Source organism: Alligator mississippiensis, chromosome 5 (assembly GCF_030867095.1).
Source record: "Alligator mississippiensis isolate rAllMis1 chromosome 5, rAllMis1, whole genome shotgun sequence".
Taxonomy (NCBI): domain Eukaryota; kingdom Metazoa; phylum Chordata; order Crocodylia; family Alligatoridae; genus Alligator; species Alligator mississippiensis.
The window spans coordinates 153,099,202-153,120,973 of NC_081828.1; the positions used below are offsets into that span (position 1 = coordinate 153,099,202).

The window sequence follows — 21,772 nt, forward strand, 5'->3', positions numbered from 1 at the left end:
GCCATAATAAAGGAGTTTGATTTAAAAATACATCAACAAGTTCTAGGGGTTTAGGTTGTAGCTGTGTTGGTCTAAGGACATAGGCAGACAAGGTTCCTTGGGTGAATTTGATATCTTTTATTAGACCAACCCAAATAGCTGGAGAATATTTATTAAGCAAGCTTTTGGGTTCAAAAACCCTTCGTCAGGCTAAGGAAGTTTCAGCAGTTGGTGTGTGCTCTTCCTGGATGGAATCAACAAGTTCTATACCTTAAATGTTTGAAATCAAATGAAACACTCAGATAAATCTGGAAAAAAAGACATTATTTTTATCTAAAAATAAAATCTTTCAAACCAGCAAAAATGAAAAGATGAAAAAACTACAATATCTTATTTGTTCTAATTAAATCATTAGATTCTTAGTAAGTATACTGCCTACACAGAAGAGGAAAAGAATGCTATCAGTTCCATGCAGTCAAGAAACAAGAACATCTTAAACAGGATAATGTCTAGGTCATATAGTAATAGGATTGGATTAGAAGACCAATCTAGCATAAAATAGCCTCCAAATTTAGCATATAATACCATTTTCATTATCAGTATTGGCTGGAAGACAACCATAACAATGTAAAGGGGAATATGTATGGAACTAAAGATTTAATGTGAAACTAAACATAAACCAGCAGTAACCTTTGTATTAAATCTTCAAACATGTGTAGAGCTTTCTGTCCCTTTCTCTCCACATAATACCTTGCAGAACATATAAAAAATAGTCATGATCTGCCAGCAGGATTTTGGTTTCCCTGGAGACTATCAGTTCTCTGTTGCACAAGCTGGCCTGTAGGATAAGGGCTATCTTGATACATTCAAATCTGTCTTCCAAAGGCAGTTGGATCTGTCAAAGAATTTGGATCTCTATTGGAGCCTGCATTTATTTAATGAAAACTTTCAGATGTCCTGTCTAATTCCTCACTAGCATCTCTTGGCAACAAAGTAACATGTACTAATTACTTTGAATATGGAAAAACCTTGTAGTATGTTGGTGGCAGTTTTGCCTTTTTGGTTGTCTATATTGAGCCTAAAGCCTTTGTCCTCAGTTATCATTTTCTGTTTAGCATGAGAAGTGTAATGATGATAAACTTATTTTCTAATGATAGAAGAGTCTAATCCCTTTGTGTGTACTCAGTCAAATCTGCACTTCCCTCTGCCATAAATGGTTTGAGATCCTCTTGTCATCTTTCACTTTGGACACCACCCCCATGCTTCAGTCAGATTATGCGCACTAATTATCTTGTGAATATTGAGGTGGGGGGGGGAGGAGAAAGAGATTCATAATGCATGCAACCTACTTTGTTCTTCTGTGCTTGATTAACAAGAAAAACAATAACCTCAGGATTATTCTCTGTTGGCTTGGATGGAAATATGTAGCCTGATGGAGCATTTTTTGTACTTTTTAAAACTCCTCTTAGTGTGCAGATGCAAGATTTTAATGACCATAGGGCTTAATGAGAATACATAGGAGGCTCTCTGAAACGTAAATTTCATTTTGAAGATTTCTCAGTTAGCATAGACTGCATTAAGAAGGAATAAATCAGTTATTAATTTACAGATGAAAAACATGTACTGCTTTGTTCAGATATATCAATGATATTATCAAATATTTTTTTCCTTTGGTCAAACTCATTTAATTTAGATTTTGCAGATTCTCAATTTGTTTCCTTGTTGTTTTCACTAGTGATAGAGCATACCAAGAATGCAGCAAGTATATCAAAAGGAGCCAGAAGAATATGCTCATATTAAGGAGAACATTTAAAAATGGAGAGAACTGAAAACTTGTAATAAGTACATAGTAAAGTTGCAAAGTTCATTGCCACTAGTTGTTGTTGCTGACTTCTTTGATGGATTTAAAAAGATATTATAGGAATAATAGCAAGCTCCTTTATTGTCTGGGGCGGGGAGAGAAGGTGGTGGTTTAGACTGACCCTTGTAGACAGAAGTGGAAGTGGAAGAGAAATCTTACCTTCTTTGGCTCTGCACAGTGAAAGCAGCTGCTACTGCTGCCACTGTCTGTGCTGTAATAGAGTCAGTTTGGGTGAAAGCAGCCCTATGGTGCAGGCTCCCTGGGAGCTGCCTCTAGGGCCCTGTTCACTTCCTCAGCTCTCTTCCCTCCACCAGATATACTATTGGGTGCAAGTCTGTGGAAAGTGGGGGGTGCACCATTCTGTTTGCTCCCTGGCTCCCTCCCCCCACATACATTACTGAGTGCTTGCCTGTCCAGACCCTATGGATGGGTCATGGCAAAGACTCCCACAGGATGATTTTAGTTCCTTCTTATGGTCATTGCCTAGGACTGGTGTCCCATTCACCTCTTTCCTTCACCCCCTGCCCCCACCCCATCCTTTGTTATGCTACTGATGACAGTTTTACAGATAACAATGTACAGTTGTATTAGCATGTGAGGGTGGGGAAAAATATATGGTATATTAGCCTTAATATATTGGGGCACCCTTGCTTAGTACTGGAAGAAATTTCTCCAGTGGTTGCAATCATAACTGTTAGATTTCTTTTATCTTCCTTTAAAGCATGTGGTACTGAACTTGGGCTATGACAGGGGGGTGATTATTGGAACTTTAGTTCATCTTTTTCTATAGTCCGTGTTAAAAATATTGAAATCTTGAAATGAAGCAGGTAGAATAGTTGATGATAGGCCTAGGCAGCTTTATGTAACATGAAAACCATTCATTTCTATAATGTGCTGTCCTTTTTTTATGCAGGTCTTTCGTTCTCTCATCAAGGAACTGTTACACTTTTGAATAATGTTTCCAGTGTAAACACAGTTAGGTTTATCATGTAGCCTCCATGTATCTGGTTCTCTACTTCCTTTCAAAAGAAAAATGGTCCTTACCAGCTTCAAGTGGGATGCAGATCCTCCCTCCTTGCAAGAGAGGCTGATCTCTTCGTAGAGCTTCCTATTAGTTATGCTCTTTGGTGAAATGCAGGTCAGCTCTCCTCTCCTGGGACATGAGGTCCCTTGCACAAATCTGACCATTCTTCTATGTTTGTCAAAAGCCAAGGCTGCCATGTATGGGGTCTGGGCCCCAACTTCTCCTTGTTCATGGGTTGCAGCAGAGCTGGATACAGACATGGGAGAATTGGGCGGCTGCCTACGGCCCAGACAGAAAGGGGGCCCAAAAATGGTAATTTTTTTCCATTGTCCAATTATTATCATCATTATCTTTGGTGAAGGGGGGCCCGATACTAAAAATTCACCCAGAGCCACCAGGAGTGTAGGCATGGTGCTGGGTTGCAGAGATTAAATGGAATTGGCATGGGCAGAGGATGAGGCAGCAATTTTTCTTTTCTCGGTGGTAGGACCAGCTGTATATTGTGTTGAAGTAGCACTATCCTCCATTTCCCACAGTAAGTCCAAAGAGGGTTAGTGCATTACTAATTGCTGAAGATGGTATATATGTTGGTATATATGGGACCTACTTAATTCGCCGTTTTGCTGATTTTGTGGAAATCACAAAATCCAGGATTGTTCACAAAATCAACAACAACAACAAATTAATAAAAAATTAAAATGCTGGCTTCCCAATGGGAGCAGTAGGGAAGATGGTGACTGCCCCATTGTCCCTCCTTCCCCCACTGGGGCCTCTCCACCAGTCAGCACTGAGGGTTGGGGCAGCACAAAGGGCAGCCAGAAAACAAGATGGCAGCTGCCCTCTCATCCCTTCTCTTTCCGGGGCCTCTGCCAATCAGCACCAAGGGGCAGGGCTTCTTTGCCAATCAGCGTCAAAAGGTGGGGTTCCTGTGAAATGCCCATGAAATTGGCGCACTGCGAGCAGGTCATGAAAATCCCTTCGTCTCCCCATGATTTAGGTAGGTCACTATATGCATGAAGTTATACTAGATGTACAAGTCTTCCTGGAACAAAACACTAATTTTTCTTCCCCGCCTTCTCCCCCCCTCAAAGCCCTGCCACCCCTCCATACCTGCCCTGGCCCATTACGTTAATAGATTAATAGATTCATAGGTTCATAGATTCATTACGTTTGTTGCCTCTACTTTGACTGTGTCTAAACAATAAACTTGTCTCTAGCAGCAGTATCCTCAAGCATCCTGTGCTGCTCTGTGTAGGCTGCCTCCTAAGTAATGGGGCAGTGTGCCTACTTCCATGTTCCTTGGGCAGCTAGTCTGCCTATCTAGCTATTCTGCTTTCAGCTACACTACTTCCTCTGGTTCTAGCCACACTATTTGAGGATGCCATTTCTGACGAATGCAAGTGTGCCATAGAGACATGGCCAAGGTCTGGCTGCTCCTCTCCCAGTGATAGGTAGAAGTGAGAGGCATCCTAGCACAGTGGGGTGTAGGCAGGGGGATGGTGCGGGACAAAGACTGAATAGAAACTGGTTTGCAGGCTGCTTAGTGTAGGTGTAAGAGCTTCAGACTGATTCCTCAATTCCTCTCAAAAGCTGAAAGCCATCCTAGTCTGTGCATGGGTGCCTAAAGCTATTTGGGAGGTGTAGAGTATTCCTGAGTTATTTGTCTTTCCGGTCAGAAACTATAAGAACAAGGGATGGTGGCAAAATTATGCAGAAATTATACAGCTTTATGAAGCAAATCCCGTAACACACAGAATGCATATTTTCCTGTGATGTGGTATTTCATTGCTTTATCTAATTAAGTCTTTGATGGGTAATCTGAGCACTTTCTAGATTTGACTAATGGTGATATTTGTTTCCTGAAACTAACAGAAGAAACACACACACATCCTTTTGTTCTCAGTTCATACCTTTCTGATATACAGTCCTCTTTCTTGCCATCCTCTTGCTTTCAAAAATATTTATTTTATTAAGTTTGGTTATTAAGATTTCTGTATTAGATGAAATGCTCAATAAGCTCTGTGCGCTCGCATCTTTTGTTTTAATTCCAGATTTCTCTTGCATATTCATTACTATGTTGTTTGAAAGGGATATTTATTATACTCTCCTTCAAAGTCAAAAGAAAAAGCACAGAGAGTGTCATTTAACATATTAAATCAAGAAAACAACATGAAATATTAACAACCACTCCCTTGCTTGGTTGTGACAGAGCCTTCATGCTGCTTTGAGGGGGTTTTTTAATCTGGAGGTTATTTACAACCCTGCACCCTATTCCTATCTTGTTTAAAAGAAAGGCAATAATGTATCTTATTAAATATTACTTTAAACCTCCTGGTTCAGCTTTTAACAAGTTAATTTAGATAGAGAGATGGATAGGGAAGGGGACCTTGGAAGATCATCTGGTCCAGTCCCCTGTACCAAGCAGGAAAGATAACTGGGGGTCAGGTGACCCCACAAAGGTGACTGTTTAGTCTCCTCTTGAAGATTTCCAGGGTAGATGATTGCATTACCTCTGGAGGGAGCTTATTCCACAATCTAGACACCCTGACTGTGAAGAAGTTTTTCCTAATGTTGAGCCTGAATCAGTCTTCCAGGAGCTTGTGGACATTGTTTCTAGTTTTCCCTTCTCGTGCCCTGGTGAACGGTTGCTCACCAAGCCCTTGATGTACTCCCCTAATGTGGCGGTAAGCTTCTACCAGGTCTCCTCTCAGCCTTCTTTTCTTCGTTCATAGGTCCTAGGGTCAGAAGGGACCTCAACAGATCATCAAGTCCAACCCCCTGCCTAGGCAGGAAAGAGTGTTGAGGTCATAGATTCATAGATTCATAGACGCTAGGACTGGAAGGGACCTCGGAAGATCACCAAGTCCAGCCCCCTGCCCCAGGGGCAGGAAGTCAGCAGGGATCATAGGATCCCAGCAAGATAAACATCCAAATGTCTCTTGAAGGCATTCGAAGTAGGTGCTTGAACCACCTCTGGTGGCAGTCTATTCCAAACTTTGGGGGCTTGGACAGTAAAGAAATTCTTCCTTATGTCCAGCCTGAAACAGTCAGGGAGGAGTTTGTCAGATGACCCCAGCCAGATGCCTATCCAGCCTTCTCTTAAAGACCCCCAAGGTAGGGGAGAGCACCACCTTCCTTGGAAGCCCATTCCAAATTTTGGCCACCCTTACTATGAAGAAGTTTTTCTTGATATCCAGCCTAAATCTGCTATCTGTCAGTTTGTGACCATTGTTCCTTGTTACCCCAAGAGGCACCCTGGTGAACAGAGCATCTCTGATCCCTTGCTGTGTCCTCCTAATTAATTTGAAGGTGGCCGCAAGATCACCTCTCAGCCTTTTCTTGCAGAGACTGAAGAGGTCCAGGTCCCTCACTCTCTCCTCATAGGTTTTGTCCTGTAAGCCCCTAGCCATATGAGTGGCCCTCCTCTGGACCCCCTCAAATCTGTCAACATTTTTCTTGAAGTATGGTGCCCAAAACTGTACACAATACTCCAAATGCGGTCTGACCAATGCCACATAGAGGGGAAGTATCACCTCCTTGGTTCGATTTGTCATGCATCTGCTGACGCATGATAAAGTGCGGTTAGCTACGCTTATGATTTCATCACACTGACCACTCATGCTCATCTTGGAGTCCACTATGACTCCGAGATCCCTTTTCATGTCTGTGCTGCTGAGAGGGTCACTTCCCAGCCAGTAGGTGTGCTGGATATTTTTGCGCGCTAGGTGCAGCACTCTGCACTTGTCCTTGTTGTACAGCATCCTGTTGTGTACTGCCCACTTTTCTAGCCTGTCTAGGTCTGCCTGCAATCGTTCCCTACCCTCTGGAGCATGCACTTCACCCCTTAATTTAGTATCATCTGCAAACTTGGACAGAGTACACTTCACACCCACATCCAAGTCACTGATGAAGATATTGAAAAGGCCCAGATCCCTCAGCCTTTCCTTGTATGGCTTGCCTCCTCTGATCATATGGGTGGCTCTTCTTTAGACACTCTCAAGCTTGTCCATGTCCTTGTTAAAGTGTGGTGCCCAGAACTGGACCCAGTACTCCAGCTGTGGTCTCACCAGTGCTAAGTAAAGTGGAATAATCACTGTCTTGGTTTTGCTGGAGATGCATCAATTGATGCGCGCCAGAGTATTATTTGCCCTACTGGCTACAGCATTGCACTGCCAGCTATATTCATGCTGTGGTCTATTATTACCCCCAGGTCCCTTTCATTTGTGGTGCTAGTCAGTTTGGTACCGTCAAGCCTGTAGGTGTATTGGGGGTTGCTCGTCCTGAGGTGGAACATTTTACATTTCTCAACATTGAACTTCATCAGATTCCGATCTGTCCAACTTGCTAGCCTGTCTAGGTCTACCTGCATATGTAGCCTATCTTCAAGCATGACCATGCTTCCCCATAACTTGGTATCGTCTATGAATGTGGCCAGTGAGCTCTTCACCCCTACATCTAAATTGTAAATAAAGATGTTGAAAAGTACTGGACCAAGCACCCACCCCTGCAGGAGGGCGACCCCTGCCTATCCAGCTATTCTGCTTTCAGCTACACTACTTCCTCTGAGACGTACATATATATATATATGTGTGTGTGTGTGTGTGTGTGTGTGTGTGTGTGTGTGTGTGTGTGTGTGTGTGTGTGTATTTTTATATAATAAAGGGCTTGGTCCGTCTGTCTGTCTGTCTGTAACAACCTTGGAGCACTCTAATTGGTTAGGATTCCCCTCCCCCCCCTTTGCCCCGGTCCTGCTCCTTGGAGGCAGCAGAGTGCTGCCATGACAGTGGGGACAGAGCTGGGGGGCGAGACCAGCAATACTGGCCTTTTGTTCAGGGAGAGGAGTTAGCTACATTCATCTGAAGGTGCCACCTTGGAGACTAACTGGAGAGGCATGACCTTTCATAGGTGACAGCCTACTTTGTCAGGTGCTATGAATGCCATTCATATGCTGTTACGAATGCTTTTACTTCTGTGAACCAGATAGGTAGAGTGGTACCTTAGAGACTTATGCCTTTTGTTTGACGTTGATGTTGAGGGCAATGACAGTTCTTGCAGGATCAGAAGATATCAGCATTTTGGTCATATTTAAAAAAACAGCTTGACCACTGCTTTACAGAATAACTCACTAGACCTACCCAAGGTCATTGGTTGGAGAGGAGGCTGACACTGTCCCTTTAAAGTGTTCCAAAACAAGCAGTAAATTAACCAGTGAGAAAATACGTTTGTGCATGCATGTGTAAAACTTGCATTACAACAGTTTCAGTTTTCTCCTATAAATCGATCTTTTCAAGTCTGTGCTACATCATTACACTAGACTAGCACTGAGGTCTATGCATTCTGCACAGATGAGTCTGATGCCTGTGGTGAAGGGAAAATGAGACTACTAAAATGAAAACTTCGGCTATGGACATTACACATAAATTGGTTTAAGTGATCAAAAACTGGTTTAAACCTGTAACACAACAGAAGTTCAGTGCACATAAACCAGTTTCAAAATAGCCAAAACCAGTTTGAGAGAAACCTGGTGGAATGTATTATCAGACTTAACTAATCAAGCTCAAACCAGTTTATGCAATGTCTATCCCAGACCCCTTCCTGGTTTAACTTAAACCAGAGTCCCCCAGCATCCCAGGACTGAGACAATCCATGTCGCACACCATAGAGTATGCACACATAACTGGAAGTGATTCAAAAGGAAGCATGCCAAAGACATTCCTCCTTTCCTCAAGGATAATTTTTGAGGTGCTTCAGTTACTCAGTGGTCTACTTGCTGCTGGGAGCACTTCAAGAAATTCTGGAGAACTGCAAGTATTTTAGCTGCTCAGGAACATAAAGGAAGACCTTTCCTTTGTATCTGCTCAGAGATCTCTAGTGTTTGGCCCTTTGTAATCTGTGGATTCACAGCCTCTGTTAATTTTTAAAAGTCATATATTTGTCATATTCCAGCATCATTGGTATCATGGTGCGGGGAAGCGTATAGTGCTGCTAATCATCCTCTCACATCACAGGTTTTCATGGAAGAGTTCCAACTCGTGCCTTTTACACAGGACAGGGATGTAAGAGTCTAGGAAAGAAGCCCCTGCTGAGAGAGACAACACAGCCTCACTTGCTCAGTGGAGAGTTGAAACAGTGACAAGGAAAAGCTTCTTTTGAAAATTCTTTAAAAATAGCCTTGGTAAATATTTAGTTATCTAATACTTTGCAAGGAAAAACAGGCTGAACAGACTTATCTGTCTGACAAACAGTTTAAAGCTTGTTTGGTTCAAAAAAGCTGGAACTTCTGAAAAAGCAAATATATATATTTATGATTTGACTAAGAATTTCATGCTGCTTTTCCAGAGACCAATTTCTCCCCTAGTTCTAGCAACTTAAAACTCTACACTCATTTGTATTGCAACAGGTTTTTAAAAGGCCATATTTTTAATATGTGTATTTTAAAAGTGCCATCAGTATTTGTATACGATGGTATCTAACACTAGTTGTCTGCAAAGCAGAGCCGGCCAAAACCCCATATTTCTGTTCAATGGGAATTAAAAAAAAAGTTTACCTGCAAAATGGATCAGAAAGCTAACATTTTGAAATGTCGCTAATCCAAGGTTTTTTTCTGAATGTTTGTTTCTATAATTTTGAATTAGATATCGTTTTGATATATATAAATACACGTGTAATAAATATATAATGCACGCATATACAATGACAAAATAAATTGATAGTCAAAACAAAAATTTCAATATTATTAAAACAAAGTTAATTGAAATGGATCCATTCTTTTGAAATGTTTTAGTATGGGGGAAACAATTTTCTGACTTTCTTTTTTTCAAACTTTTAAAAAATCAGCTCAGCTGCAAATACAGATTTTTGTGGATGCAAATGTATGGGCCTTCAAGTACTGCTGATATTTTAGAAGCTGGTTGAGTATTTACCCCCAAATAAAACAATCCCATTCTTTTAAATCATCTTTATTTAGAAGTGAAGAAAAGTAGGTGGAAAGGAGTAAATGCTAAATGAAATTACTTGTCCTCATGGTAACTAAGATTATGTGCTCCCCCTTGGCATGTTACATGTAGGTAGTAGATGATTACATGGAAAAGCTTCAGGCATCTCATTTTCCTACTTTATCTGTTTGATGGTAGGGTGTTAGAAAACAAAGTGAGTGTAGCTAGGAACTCATATACAGGCCCTGGATTTTGTGGGTAAAAATGCTAAAACCTGTAGGCCTAGAAGGGGCAGATCCAAGGGAGTCTAGTCACATGCCCCTTAAGCTGTGCTGCACATGCAGTGAGCTTTCTGACCTCACCAACTCATCAGCATGGTTTCTTGCTGGCAGGAAGCTTTGCCAGTGAGCTGGTAAACTCAAGGGAACTCTGTATTTGTGGGCAGCACAACGGAAAGGGGATGTGACCCCACCTCCTGGATCTTCCCTTAGGGTCAAGGCCTAATTTATTCAGTCTTTCAAATACATACTGAGTTGTATACCTACTTCCCTTAGCACTGTCCGCACTGTGTGCATTCTTGCTGTGCTGCCATTAGTCTCCAGCCAGCAGATGTGCAGTTGTGACCTCTCTAATGGGATTCACAGGATGCAGTAGAGCAAGCTAATGCTAATTTACACTCCAACTCTGCAGTGAGCTTCTTGTGTGTTCAGGAGTCTGCCTGTTCCATTATTACTCCCTGTAGTGTCCACTGTTGTCACATTATAATATCTGTATTGTCCTATGACCAGACATTGCCCTTTTTTTCTTTTATGTACTAAGTATACACCACTTTTTAGACATGTTTCACTGAAACCTGCCTCCTTCTGCATCACACAACAGCAAAGATATATAGGTAGTCTATAGATAGAGCTGAATACAGTTTATTTGTTTGTTCTACTAGTTTGGTAGGGGACAATTAAATACTGTATTTACTCGAATATGAGGTTTTCCCTGCCCCCAATCAGCATGAAGGAAAAAAGCCCCATATCTTATATTCACATACCAGCAACCTCCCCTCCCCAATTAAATACATTCCCTATCATTAAACTGCTGCTAGAAGCAGCATGTGCTCAGTCATAGAAACCAACTATGAGGTTGATTGAATGCAGCCCATGCTGAGCATGCCCATAAAACATCTGGCCCAAATTGGACAGACACATTGATTGGGAACCTTTTTTTGTTTTACTACAAATTTTCTTGAAAGCACACATCACTTTACACTTACAGTGCTCCACATATTGATCATCCTTGTTTCACCAAGACTTCATACCACAAAACAACTACATATCAAAAACATAAAATGACATATGTTAAACCCTTAAACAACATGCATCAACTTCCCACAAAAAACCCTTATAGAACTCTATTTCTTCATACAGAACCCCATTAATATCAGATCTCATAGTTTCATAGTGCTTAGGCTCGGAAGAGACCTAAACAGATCATCGAGGCCAACCCCATCCCTCAGAAAAAAAACCCTATTGCCTCAGTAACTTCCTGAAACTCTGTGCTCCTCCCATCAGTCTTCTCTGTTGGTTCACCGAAACAAGTGTGTCCAGTCCAGTTTCCTCTTCTCCACCTGCTCTTCTCCAATCTCTTCCTTGTCCTGATTGATGTAGTGTTTCAGTTCATGCAGCACCAGCTTCTGGCACATTCTTTCAGCGAAAGCCAACCCCTTAAAAACCCAGAGGTTTCTTACTTTCCATATACTGGTTTTAACACTTGCTAACTCTGGTTTCTCTTCAAATTGTAAAAATCTTTTGGCTTTAATATTGTTTCCTCAGGCCCCTTTGGTATGAGCCTGTACAATACTATCTCTTACGTTAAGGGCTGGCTTATTTTTGTGACACTCAGAAACAGGGGCAATGTGTAGGAGGTGCACGCGGGTGCATGTGTACCCCCTGAGCATGGCCGTGCACCCCCTACAAAAAGGCATCTCCAACACTGTTGGTGGTGCCTGTGGGCAGTCCGCAATCCCTGCTGGCCACTGCTGACACTGCCAGCAGCAGCTGTGGGTGCTTGCCGACCCTTGGTTGGTGCTTACCACCCCCCCCACCCACCCCCACCCCCACTGCTGACAGTGCTGGCGTTGTCTGTGGGAGCTCCCCTGCTTACCGCTGCTGGGCTTCAAGTGCTCCCACCACTGCCGTGCCTCCCCAGCCACCGGGAGCCCGAGTTGTTCATGTTTCAGGAAGTTATGCCATCTTGGAAACAGGAGTCCACTAGAACAGCAGCTAAGAACCAGTGCACTTACTCTTCACTGTCTCCCAGATTGGCCCTGGAATCTGTAGGGACAGTCCTTTTCAATTTTGCAAGATTCACCTTATTGAATTTTTAAGTCACCCTGCCTCCCCTCCCTCCCTTCTCCCTCCCCCCCCCCAGTTTGTTTCTCTACAGGAGCAGGACAGAGGTTTTCCCCTATTCTTATCTCTTATCAATATAAAACTTATGGAATAACCCCAAACGTGTAGACCCTGAGAAATTCACATAGCTGTTATGGATACCAGTTGTTTCATGGGGGAAATGTTTTTATTCTCCCATAGGATTGATAAGCTACAGTTGATTCTGTTTGTAATGAGTATTTCTGGAAATACTGATACTTACAGCTTCAGTTATCAGTCAAGCAGCAAACTAATTTGCTGAGGAATCAGTTCCGGAAACACCCGACACTTCTAGTTATGCTTTTAACATTAGCAAAATTGAATAGTGCAACATCTATCATTTGCAAGCTTTTCTTATGCTTCTCTAAACCCAGACAGAATTAAACAGAGAAACCACCGGATGTGAATGTAATTATAAAATAAGGAAATGTGGAGCAGAATTTTAAATAAAATATTAGAGCTATGGTCATATTTAAGACTACAGGGCTATATAGGAAAGAAAAAGCTGCTCAAGGTCTTTGGCCAGAAGCCTGGACTCATCACATGTAATTATGATAAAGACTGGCATTGTGAAAAGGTTTCCTTTGCTGCTGACCTGCTGTGTGACCATGGACAACTCTGTTTTCTGCACAGCTTCCATCTCCTCATCTTTAAATGGGGGATAATGGGTCTTTCTTTCCAAAGACTGATTTGAGCTCTCTAGAGGGAAAGTGCTATATGGTTGTAATCTAACTGCTGCTAGTTAACTGGTAGTATCTTACCATTTTAATTGGAATTGGATCAGGTCTGATCATCCTTTTTGTTAGTATTATTTTTGTCTATCCTAAAGATGCTGCAAGTGTTTGCCTTGTAGTATCAATATATACTACATGTTGGGATATTTTTCCATTTATTTAGCTTGTGCAAAGAAATGGGCAACTCTCTAACATGAATGTACAGAATTTCCACCAGGTATCCAAACAATTTTTTTTTAATAAGGGCATGCTCAGAACATTCCAGGTTCATGCTTAAGGCACGGATATCACTGTTAAGAAGCATGTTCCAGTCTCAAGTTTTCTTTTATTTGTTATTCTTAGAGTATGCTAGGGCTTGCAGCCTATAACTACTAGATGAGGCAGGACAGGTTTTGTAAGCAGGACAGAGTTTGTAGCTTGAGGGGAATTTTTCCCGCCAGTTTGATCCCTAGTACAGTCAATATAATTAACAGCTTGTTTGATTATTGATAGTTATTCTGTATACACTATTTATGGGTTATTTCCTTTATACCTATCAAGTGATATGTGTGTTACAAGAGAACTCAGAATTCTTTTGTCTGTCAACATGTTCATTTCTTATTCCTTACTTTATTTCTTATAATAGCAGTAGTAATAAAAAAATGCTGTGTCTTATAGTTTTCAATCAAAAGCTCCATTACCTTCTACTGGAACATATTCTCATATGTTAAGTAAAACTATAACAGACGTATAAGGCACAGTTACGCTATTATTATTTAAATTACTCCCTAGTAGTATTGGATTTGAATATATATTCTTTTTTGAAAATCTAATTATTTGTAAAGGGGTAGCCACACTATTTGTTAGGAAATGCAGTATTATAAAACTTTTATTTTTTATAGTCAATATTTTTCATGTAAATTATGTTCTAGCCCTTCAAAGCAAAGGGTCCAAGGAGCTGAAAACCTATGTACTGTTGAGCACGCTCAATTCCCATCTATTCCAGTTGGAGCTGAGTATTCGGTACCTCATTGCACAAGATTTGGCTTTTAACTATAAGAATAAAAAATAATAAACGACAGCCATAGGAGAGTGGATTTAAGAGCCAGAGGACTGGGAGGGAAGCTGTGCTTTTAGATAAAACTGAACAGATATGGAGAGTCATGATGATAGGGGACCAAAGGAAGGCTGTTTTAGAATGAATTATGGGTTCTTCTCTGAAGTCTACAGGGCTGCTGGGAGAAGATGGAAATTGATAAACTGGGTTGGATTTACGGTCCATCTAGTCCAGTGACATGTAGCTAGTACCAGATGCTTCATAGGAAGATCTAAGAAACCACAATAGGTAGAGTGGGGTGGGGAGTAGGAATGGTCTGACATACTGGGCAGCTATACATGTACATTGAGGCTGCTCCGATGCACTATAATTACATTGAGTCTTCTGGAGTGTGATCATTACTGTGCTCCAACAGACACCAGCGTCATGTGTATCAGCATCCCTGTGCTGAAAAATGGTGGTAGGGGCACTTCGATGTTCGATGAGCTTTAGTTAAAGCAATCCTCACTACCATTTTTCAGCATGGGGATGCTGATGTATGTGACGCTCAGGGCGCTTTATTTAGAGCAGCTCTTGGAGCCACTCTAATTGAACCCCTGCCCCCCACCACCTCCCAGAACATGTGTATAAATGCCCATTAAGTCTTATCCATCTGTTTAACAATTAAAGATGTATTTTAGCCCTGAAGTGTGAGGTCCAATGTGCATTCCAAATTTTTTTTAATCATCACCTGTGTTATGGTAAATACCAAGTCATATTTTTAAATCTTGTTAGGTGTTTGCCATGGCATGTTGTAGAGGCCAGTGATTTATGTCATCTAAAGCGCGTGAATGAGTGCCTCCTCTTATCATTGTTTTAATTTTCTGACTTTTATTTTCATGGGCTTCCTCCTTGTTTGTGGTGTTATATTTTCACTATTGATTCCAGTCATCAGGGAGGGATTGGATGGTACCTCCCTGCACCTTAGAATGTTGCCCTCCTGCTACATGCTTGATAAATCCTCCCTTTCTCTACATCCTTACTCTTTTCCCCTCTCCTCTACCCTTCTGTCCCCAAAAGATGACAAACTTGTTATAGTAATGTGAATCTGATCCTGTATGCTTAATTGAACTAGCCATTTATACAGTAAATGCCCTTTGCAAGGCAGTCTATTTAGAAGTTTGTAATACAAACTAAGCCACAGTTAACTACATGGAAATATGCTCCAATTCTGAAGGTCAGTGTGAAGCATGCTTACCTCCATAGAACAGAAAATGCAAAATGTGATAGTTTAGTGTAGAATTATCGATCAATTTATTTTTTGTTTCCAGCTGAGCTACCAGGATCATCTGCAATCAAGCTTTCTTCCTTGCGTGATCTTCCAGCTCAGCTGCAAGAGCTGTATCAGCAGGGCTTCATCTTGGCCGCTGTCCACCCTTTCGTGCAGCCAACTGATGAAAAAGAAAGGACTCCCCAGGAACAAATCTTCAGGGCTGTGCTGATCAAGAGAACAGAAAGGTAAAGCACTTCCCTTGAAAAGGGATAAAAATAGACAAAGAGATTTCCTGCTGAGCTTTGACCTAGATCAGGAAATTATAGCAATGTCATTGCTAATGTTTACTGTGCAAGACTTGGATATTTTTTGTAGGCTTGAATAAGCTTAACATGTTCTTCGTGTTTACAATCCATCTGCAGTTTGGCAGACAACTCAGAGAATAACAAGTTGAAATGTGCTTTATATTTTGGAATGTGTTGTCATGAAAAAAAGCAAACAAACAAACTCTGTGCCTGACACATTGTGAGGATGGTCCAGTTTGCATCTCTTAACAATTTTTACTCTAATCATTTATTGGATTAAATGTTGCCAAAAAATGTTTGCTTTAACAGTTATATTCCCATGTACATACAGATAGTGGATAATGCAGCTAATCTGAGACCTGTAACAATAATGCACATTTTTTATATTTATCTACAAAGTATAAACTAGTAATGGGCTTTAATTTTCCAACACAGTACAGACTCTTTAAATCACCAGATTGAAGGAGTTTGCTTTGTTTTCTGCCTTAGTTTACTAGATATCTTCTTTTTTATATAATCAAAGTGCAAAGACAAATAAATAGAACACAGCAGTTCTTTTATGTTTTAATCTCCAAGTTAAATAAAAATCAATAGATTGTTCTGCTTAGTTACTCCAAAAAGAGAGAACAATTAAAATATGTGCTGTAAGGGAATAGATTTTAGTTAACTTTAAAGTATGGTATATAATTCTCAAGAGCTACTGCTGGCAGCTTTGGGGACCAAAGTGCTGTAGTATAGCACAAGAACATTCATGCACTCTTTTTGCCACCCTCATATTGCTAAACCCTACTGGATAAGGGCACTTGTTATTTCAGATATTTTGGCTTCTATTGCTGCTTGAAGCTGAGGCTTCAAACAAAGGGACTAACTAGGGTTTGGACACTTGAACAACAGAGACTGGAGTCAAGGCTGCCATTCCATTTCACACAGCCTACCAAGCTGTGTGACAACTACAGAAGGAGCTGAATTTGATCCAGGGGTCTAGGGCTCTGTTTCATTACCAGTTCCTCATAGGCATTCTCTCAGGTAGATTTATTCTTATTTTGATTAAAGAACTGTCATTTTGTACTGGCCTGATTCTGTTTTATAAATAACGCACTTTGTGATATTTTGCTAGCTACCAGTACAGTTGGTAAGAGGGTTCTCAATTTTATGAGAGTCAGAGCATATTGGTGTGGAGTGTGCTACAGATTTCCTGTACAGTATTGGGCAGGCTGTTTATCAGCCTGATAACTCAGTTTCTCCAGCTGCAATATGGATGGTGGTGAGTGGTTAAGAAGAGGCAGCATCCTTCCCTGATAGAAGAATATAATTTGTCTTGGGGTAGAAACAGACGTTGCCTTTGTGCCTCCATAAATATTCTCATGGTGGCAAAAAGACCAAGCAAACAGACATCCATGCCCCGTGTTGCTCCACAAATGCCCCAGATTTGGGGCAGAGGTATATATCTGTTTGTTTTGTGGTGGGAGAGTGTGGGCAACCCAGAACTATCTGCAGTCTCTTGCTGCCCTGAGACACAGCTCTGGGGGCTTAAGGGGCCCTGATCCTGCACATCCTGGGAAATCCTGTTCAGTGTCGGGCCCCTCAAGCCCTGGGAGCACCTGCATGGCTTTCCCCATGTAGAGATGCACCTTCAAGAAATCCCTAGCAAAACAGCCTAGGGACATATATCAGGGAAAGCTGGGCAGGCACTCTCCGGGCTTGAAGGAGCCAATCCTACACTGGAATTTTTGGGGCATACAGGACCAGACCTCTCACGCCCAGGAGTATGTGTTGCCTGTTGATGCTGTAGAACAACAGGGGGATGACAGGTGATGTGTTTTGCCCACTGAAAGGGAACAGCTATGCAGGGAAACATCCTGGCACAGCTAATCCACTTCATTTAGTGACTTCTCTTTCTAGCCTTTAAGTCAGGCTTAGTACACAATTTGAGGCTGTTGCTGCGTTACTTACAGCAGCAGGGCCCCAGGTGGACAGTTCTGTGGGCTAAAGGAGATTTTTGGTCTCCAGAGCTGTACCAGTTTCCCTGAAAAGCAAAAACTTCCTTATGGCAAAGCTGCTTCCACACCAAGAGTTTTGCCAGGATAGCTCTAGGCTGAATCTTTTCATACTTCAAGACAATGTAATTAAGCCAGCAGAACTTTGTAAGCTGCTCCAAATCTGTGTGAGCTCGATTTCCTCGCTACCGTGCACCTTATGTACAAATTTACATCTGTGTCTAGTGCATGTGAACTCTGAACCAGACCTGAATGCCCAACTCCCTCAAATCGGTGGCAGTGTTTAGCACCCACTTTGCACAGTTCCAATTGATTATACAGGTTTAAAAGTAATGGAGAGTCTGAGCCAGTCATGTTCTTCTTCAATTTACACTCCATTTATTTGTATTGCCTTATCTGCCATCTCTGAATTTTGATTACATGGGTCTAAGACAGTGTCATTTGTGAGTTTAGGGAGTAGGATGGTGTGGAGTAGCAGAAGGTAAATAACAGCATCTTATACTCCCTTCCAGTAATTTAGATACAGCTCTGAATTTAGCTAAAAGTGAGATTGTTGTCAGAGAGCAAGGGAGTGAAGGGAGAGTGGGAGGGAGGGGGGAAGGAGTTGAACATTTGATTGGGCATTTGACTGATTTCAGATGACTATGGCCAAGGTCTGGGCAGAGGGCATTTTTGTGAGAGACATCAATGCATTTTCTTCTGGTAAGTGTACAAACCATATGTTTTACATCACAGATAAAAGACTTTAAAGGCAGTTTTCCAATTAGCCTTTATCAGTAGATAGCTTATGAAGTGAAGTAAAGGACATACAATTAATCTTTAATAAAAACACTTAACTGATATTTTTCCTTGAAAACTGGCACATATCTGACATCTACAGCCTGTGTTATAAGAAACAGTAATACTGTTAGATGATGTAAATTCCTAATTATGATGTTTGCCGAACAGCCTACAATTAATGAGAACTTATGTTTGTTTTGAGAAAAAACATTAGAGTTTATGCAGTCCAACTACAGTTAAACTTATTAGTAAAGTCACCTATGCTATAAATTCAGAAGTGGCCTCCTGCTTTTTTATGTAATGTTATCACCATTATGTTTGCAAGAGCTATGAAGCATCATAAAAAAGTTTTAGCCTTCAGAAAGGGCCCAACCTTATGATTTGCCATCATTCTACACAGTGTATCTGAAAAGCTGTAGGTCATATTCTACTGATGTCACTTGCCCATAGAATTTTTTTGACACTGTAGATTTAATCTTTCAGTTCTTTCAAAGAGCATGTCTTGATTTTCTCCCACTATCCCTCTTGCTGCCTGATGATAGTAGAAATTAAATTTGTTTTATTAGTCTCTTTTGTGCAGTAATATTAAGTGGGCATTTGTGTATCTATAGAGGTAATTTTATGTTTAAATTGGTCTGTATGCTTCAGTCAGCAGTATTCTGTTTTGTTTCAGCTAGATATTTTAACATAGCTGCTCCTCATTTGCCTTTCTAGCATTCTGGTTTTTTAAACATTTTCTGTCTGTTCTAGATATGTACAAGCAGGTGGCACACAGAGTAGCTAGAACAGGGTTTGAGTGTCAGGAAATCTGCTTAACACTGCTGAAAAATAGCTGTAACTTAGTTTTCCTGTGCATTAGTTACCTGCCTGTAAAATGGGAATAATACTACTGAGCCTTGTAAGATACTCTGTGATCCACAGATAAAGATGCAGTGAATGCACTGGATTATTGCTGCTGCTACTGTGGCTGTTTTGCCTTTGTCTTTACATTTTAAAATTCTCAATATGTACCTGTAGTATTGTCTTATTACTTTTCTTAATATCACCAGGATGTTTCTATGAATTATTGTGGGTATTTTCATGACCTCATTCTGATAACATTAGCCTTGTTTCAAGTGGTAGAAAAAGCAGGGCTATTTTTGTGCTTTGGCTGCATGGGAGAAAGCATTTTTAGCAATGTGCATGGGAGAAAGCATTTTTAGCAATGGTGGAGCTACATACAGGTTACCCTCGATTTATGCAGTACATGCGTTCCCAGAGAACAGTGCATAAATCGAATTTGTGTAAAATGAACCCACTTTACAATGTAACAAATAGGGATAGGTTCCCATGGTGGTGAGCAAGGGAGGGAGGGAGTGAGGATGGGACTAGGGAAGAGCTGGGGGGAAGGGTGCTGTTCCTGGGGCACCACAGGGCAGCAGAGCAGAGGGAACACAGTGACACTCACCCCAGTCCTAGCTGCAGTGGCCCTGGGAGGGGCCAGCACCAGCTGCCTGCAGCTGCTGGGCTGCACCATACTCCACCTGCCCCCACTCACCTCTGCTCCTGGGTTGCGCCGTGCCCTGGTGCAGGCAGCTGGTGTCAGCTGCTCCTGGATCCACTGCAGCTGGGGCTGGGGTGAGTGCTGCACCCTATGCCACCTGGGGCTCTGCTTGTCTGCAGTCACCCCAGCCCTGGCTGCAGTGGCTCCAGGAGCAGCCAACACCAACTGCCTGCATCATGGCATGGCGCAGCCGAGGAGCTGTGGTGAGCCCAGGTGCGGGGGGACAGGTGAAGCATGGTGCAGCCCAGTGGCTGCAGACTGCTGGCGCTGGCTGCTGCTGGGGCTGCTGCAGCCGGGGCTGGGGTGAGTGGGGCCAGGGCTCTTTCCCCTCCCCCCACAGACTTACCTGCTTAGGCAGGGGGGCGCATCTATGCTGATCGCATAAAAGTGAATTTACCTTGCGTATAACGAATTGTAGGTCTAAATATGCTCATCGCAAAAGAGTGAATTCGCATATAAAGAACCTGCATAAATTGAGGGAAACCTGTATATCTAAGGACAGGTCTTGGCCTGTGTTATGTTAACTCTGTTACAAAGAAGAGTAGGAACAATAAGATTTTTTAAAATTTTTGAGTTAACAGCAAAAAGATTTAGAGCACAATGGAGACATCATTAATAAGGATAGGAAGTATACACAGATTTGTAATATTAATTCTTTAGAAACAACAGAGATAATGATAGGGTATTATGTCTGGGCTGGGGCGGGGGGCGTCTACTGACCTCGTGTTAAAGAGCTGGTGGAGAAATTCCTACTTCACTAATTTTTATCTAACTGCTTGTGTGCCTGTCTGTCACAGCAGTATAACTGGGTGCCTTTGTTTAATGAGCTAAATGGTGCTTGTTTGGGATTCAAATAGAAAAGTCCAAAATCAATAGAGTGGTAAACTACATTTTAAGTTTCTAAAAGCATTGTACAAACCACAACGTGCCTGAAAAAAACAGTAACCACTTAAATTGAAGTAGTTGTGATACCGCTTTCTAGGTAGTTGGTTTTTGTTCCTATACTTTGTTTTAATGACTGATACTCAGAGTGCTGAATTATGAGGATTTTGTCGTCAGCAGATGGATGGAAAGAAAAAGATGAGAATCCAAGGTCTTCAGTGGGATTTTTACTGTGGGTGAGGTGACTCAATCATAAGGTTTAGTTTAGAGACTGCTGGTTCACAATGATTCACACTTGAGAAGAATTGATTTATGCTGGTTTGCACTTCACACAGTCACTCTTTGGGCATTGTCACACGTTCACTTACCACAGTTGCAAATGGTGTGATGCATTAAAGTTAGTATATATTAGGACTGTGTTGCTCAAACTTTTTTGGCTGATAGGCTAGATCAGCAGTGCCTGATCCCTCCGCAGGCTGGATCTGGCTGGTGGACCTAATCTGGCACCTGGGGTGGGCACAGCAGAGGCCCATCCAGCCATACAGGGAAAGGGGGCTTGGCCTGGCCCTGCAGGAGAGAGGGTGTTTAGCCTGGATCCAGCCCAGCCCCACGATGGGTGGGGAGGTGGCTTGACACCATGGGAGAAAGGGGACATGCCCTGGCTCCAGCCTGGCCAAGAAGGAAAGGGTATGGCCCATCTCTATGGGGAGAAAAAGGGGTGTGAGTTGATCTCAAACCTGATGCCCAAAGGGGAGGCAGCATGGCCCAGCCCCATGGTGAGAAGGGGGCACAGCCTGACCCCATTGCAACCATGTGGAAGGAAGGGGGCATGACCTGGCCCTGATCTAGCCATGCAGGAGGTGAGTTGTGGCGTGGCTCTGACCTGCCCTGTGGGACTTGGGTTTTTGGCAGTGGGGAGAGGTGGCAGTACTCCCACTGCTCCAGATTTCCTCACCTGTGGGGAGCCCTGCAGGTCAGATTCCAAGGCTCCATGGTCTACATTTGGCTTGTGGGCTAGAGGCTG

At 42.1% G+C, this 21,772-nt stretch overlaps 1 protein-coding gene across 4 annotated transcripts in view; it reads left to right on the forward strand.

The window, feature by feature from the left end:
- Positions 1 to 21,772, forward strand: part of RFTN1 (raftlin, lipid raft linker 1) — a 146,294-nt gene that overhangs the window by 30,496 nt on the left and 94,026 nt on the right. For all 4 annotated transcript variants that reach the window (XM_014603052.3, XM_006262383.4, XM_019498083.2 and 1 more), the window contains exon 3: positions 15,300 to 15,486. In XM_014603052.3, coding sequence (XP_014458538.1) covers positions 15,300 to 15,486 — 187 coding nt within the window. The remainder of the gene's footprint in view (positions 1 to 15,299; positions 15,487 to 21,772) is intronic.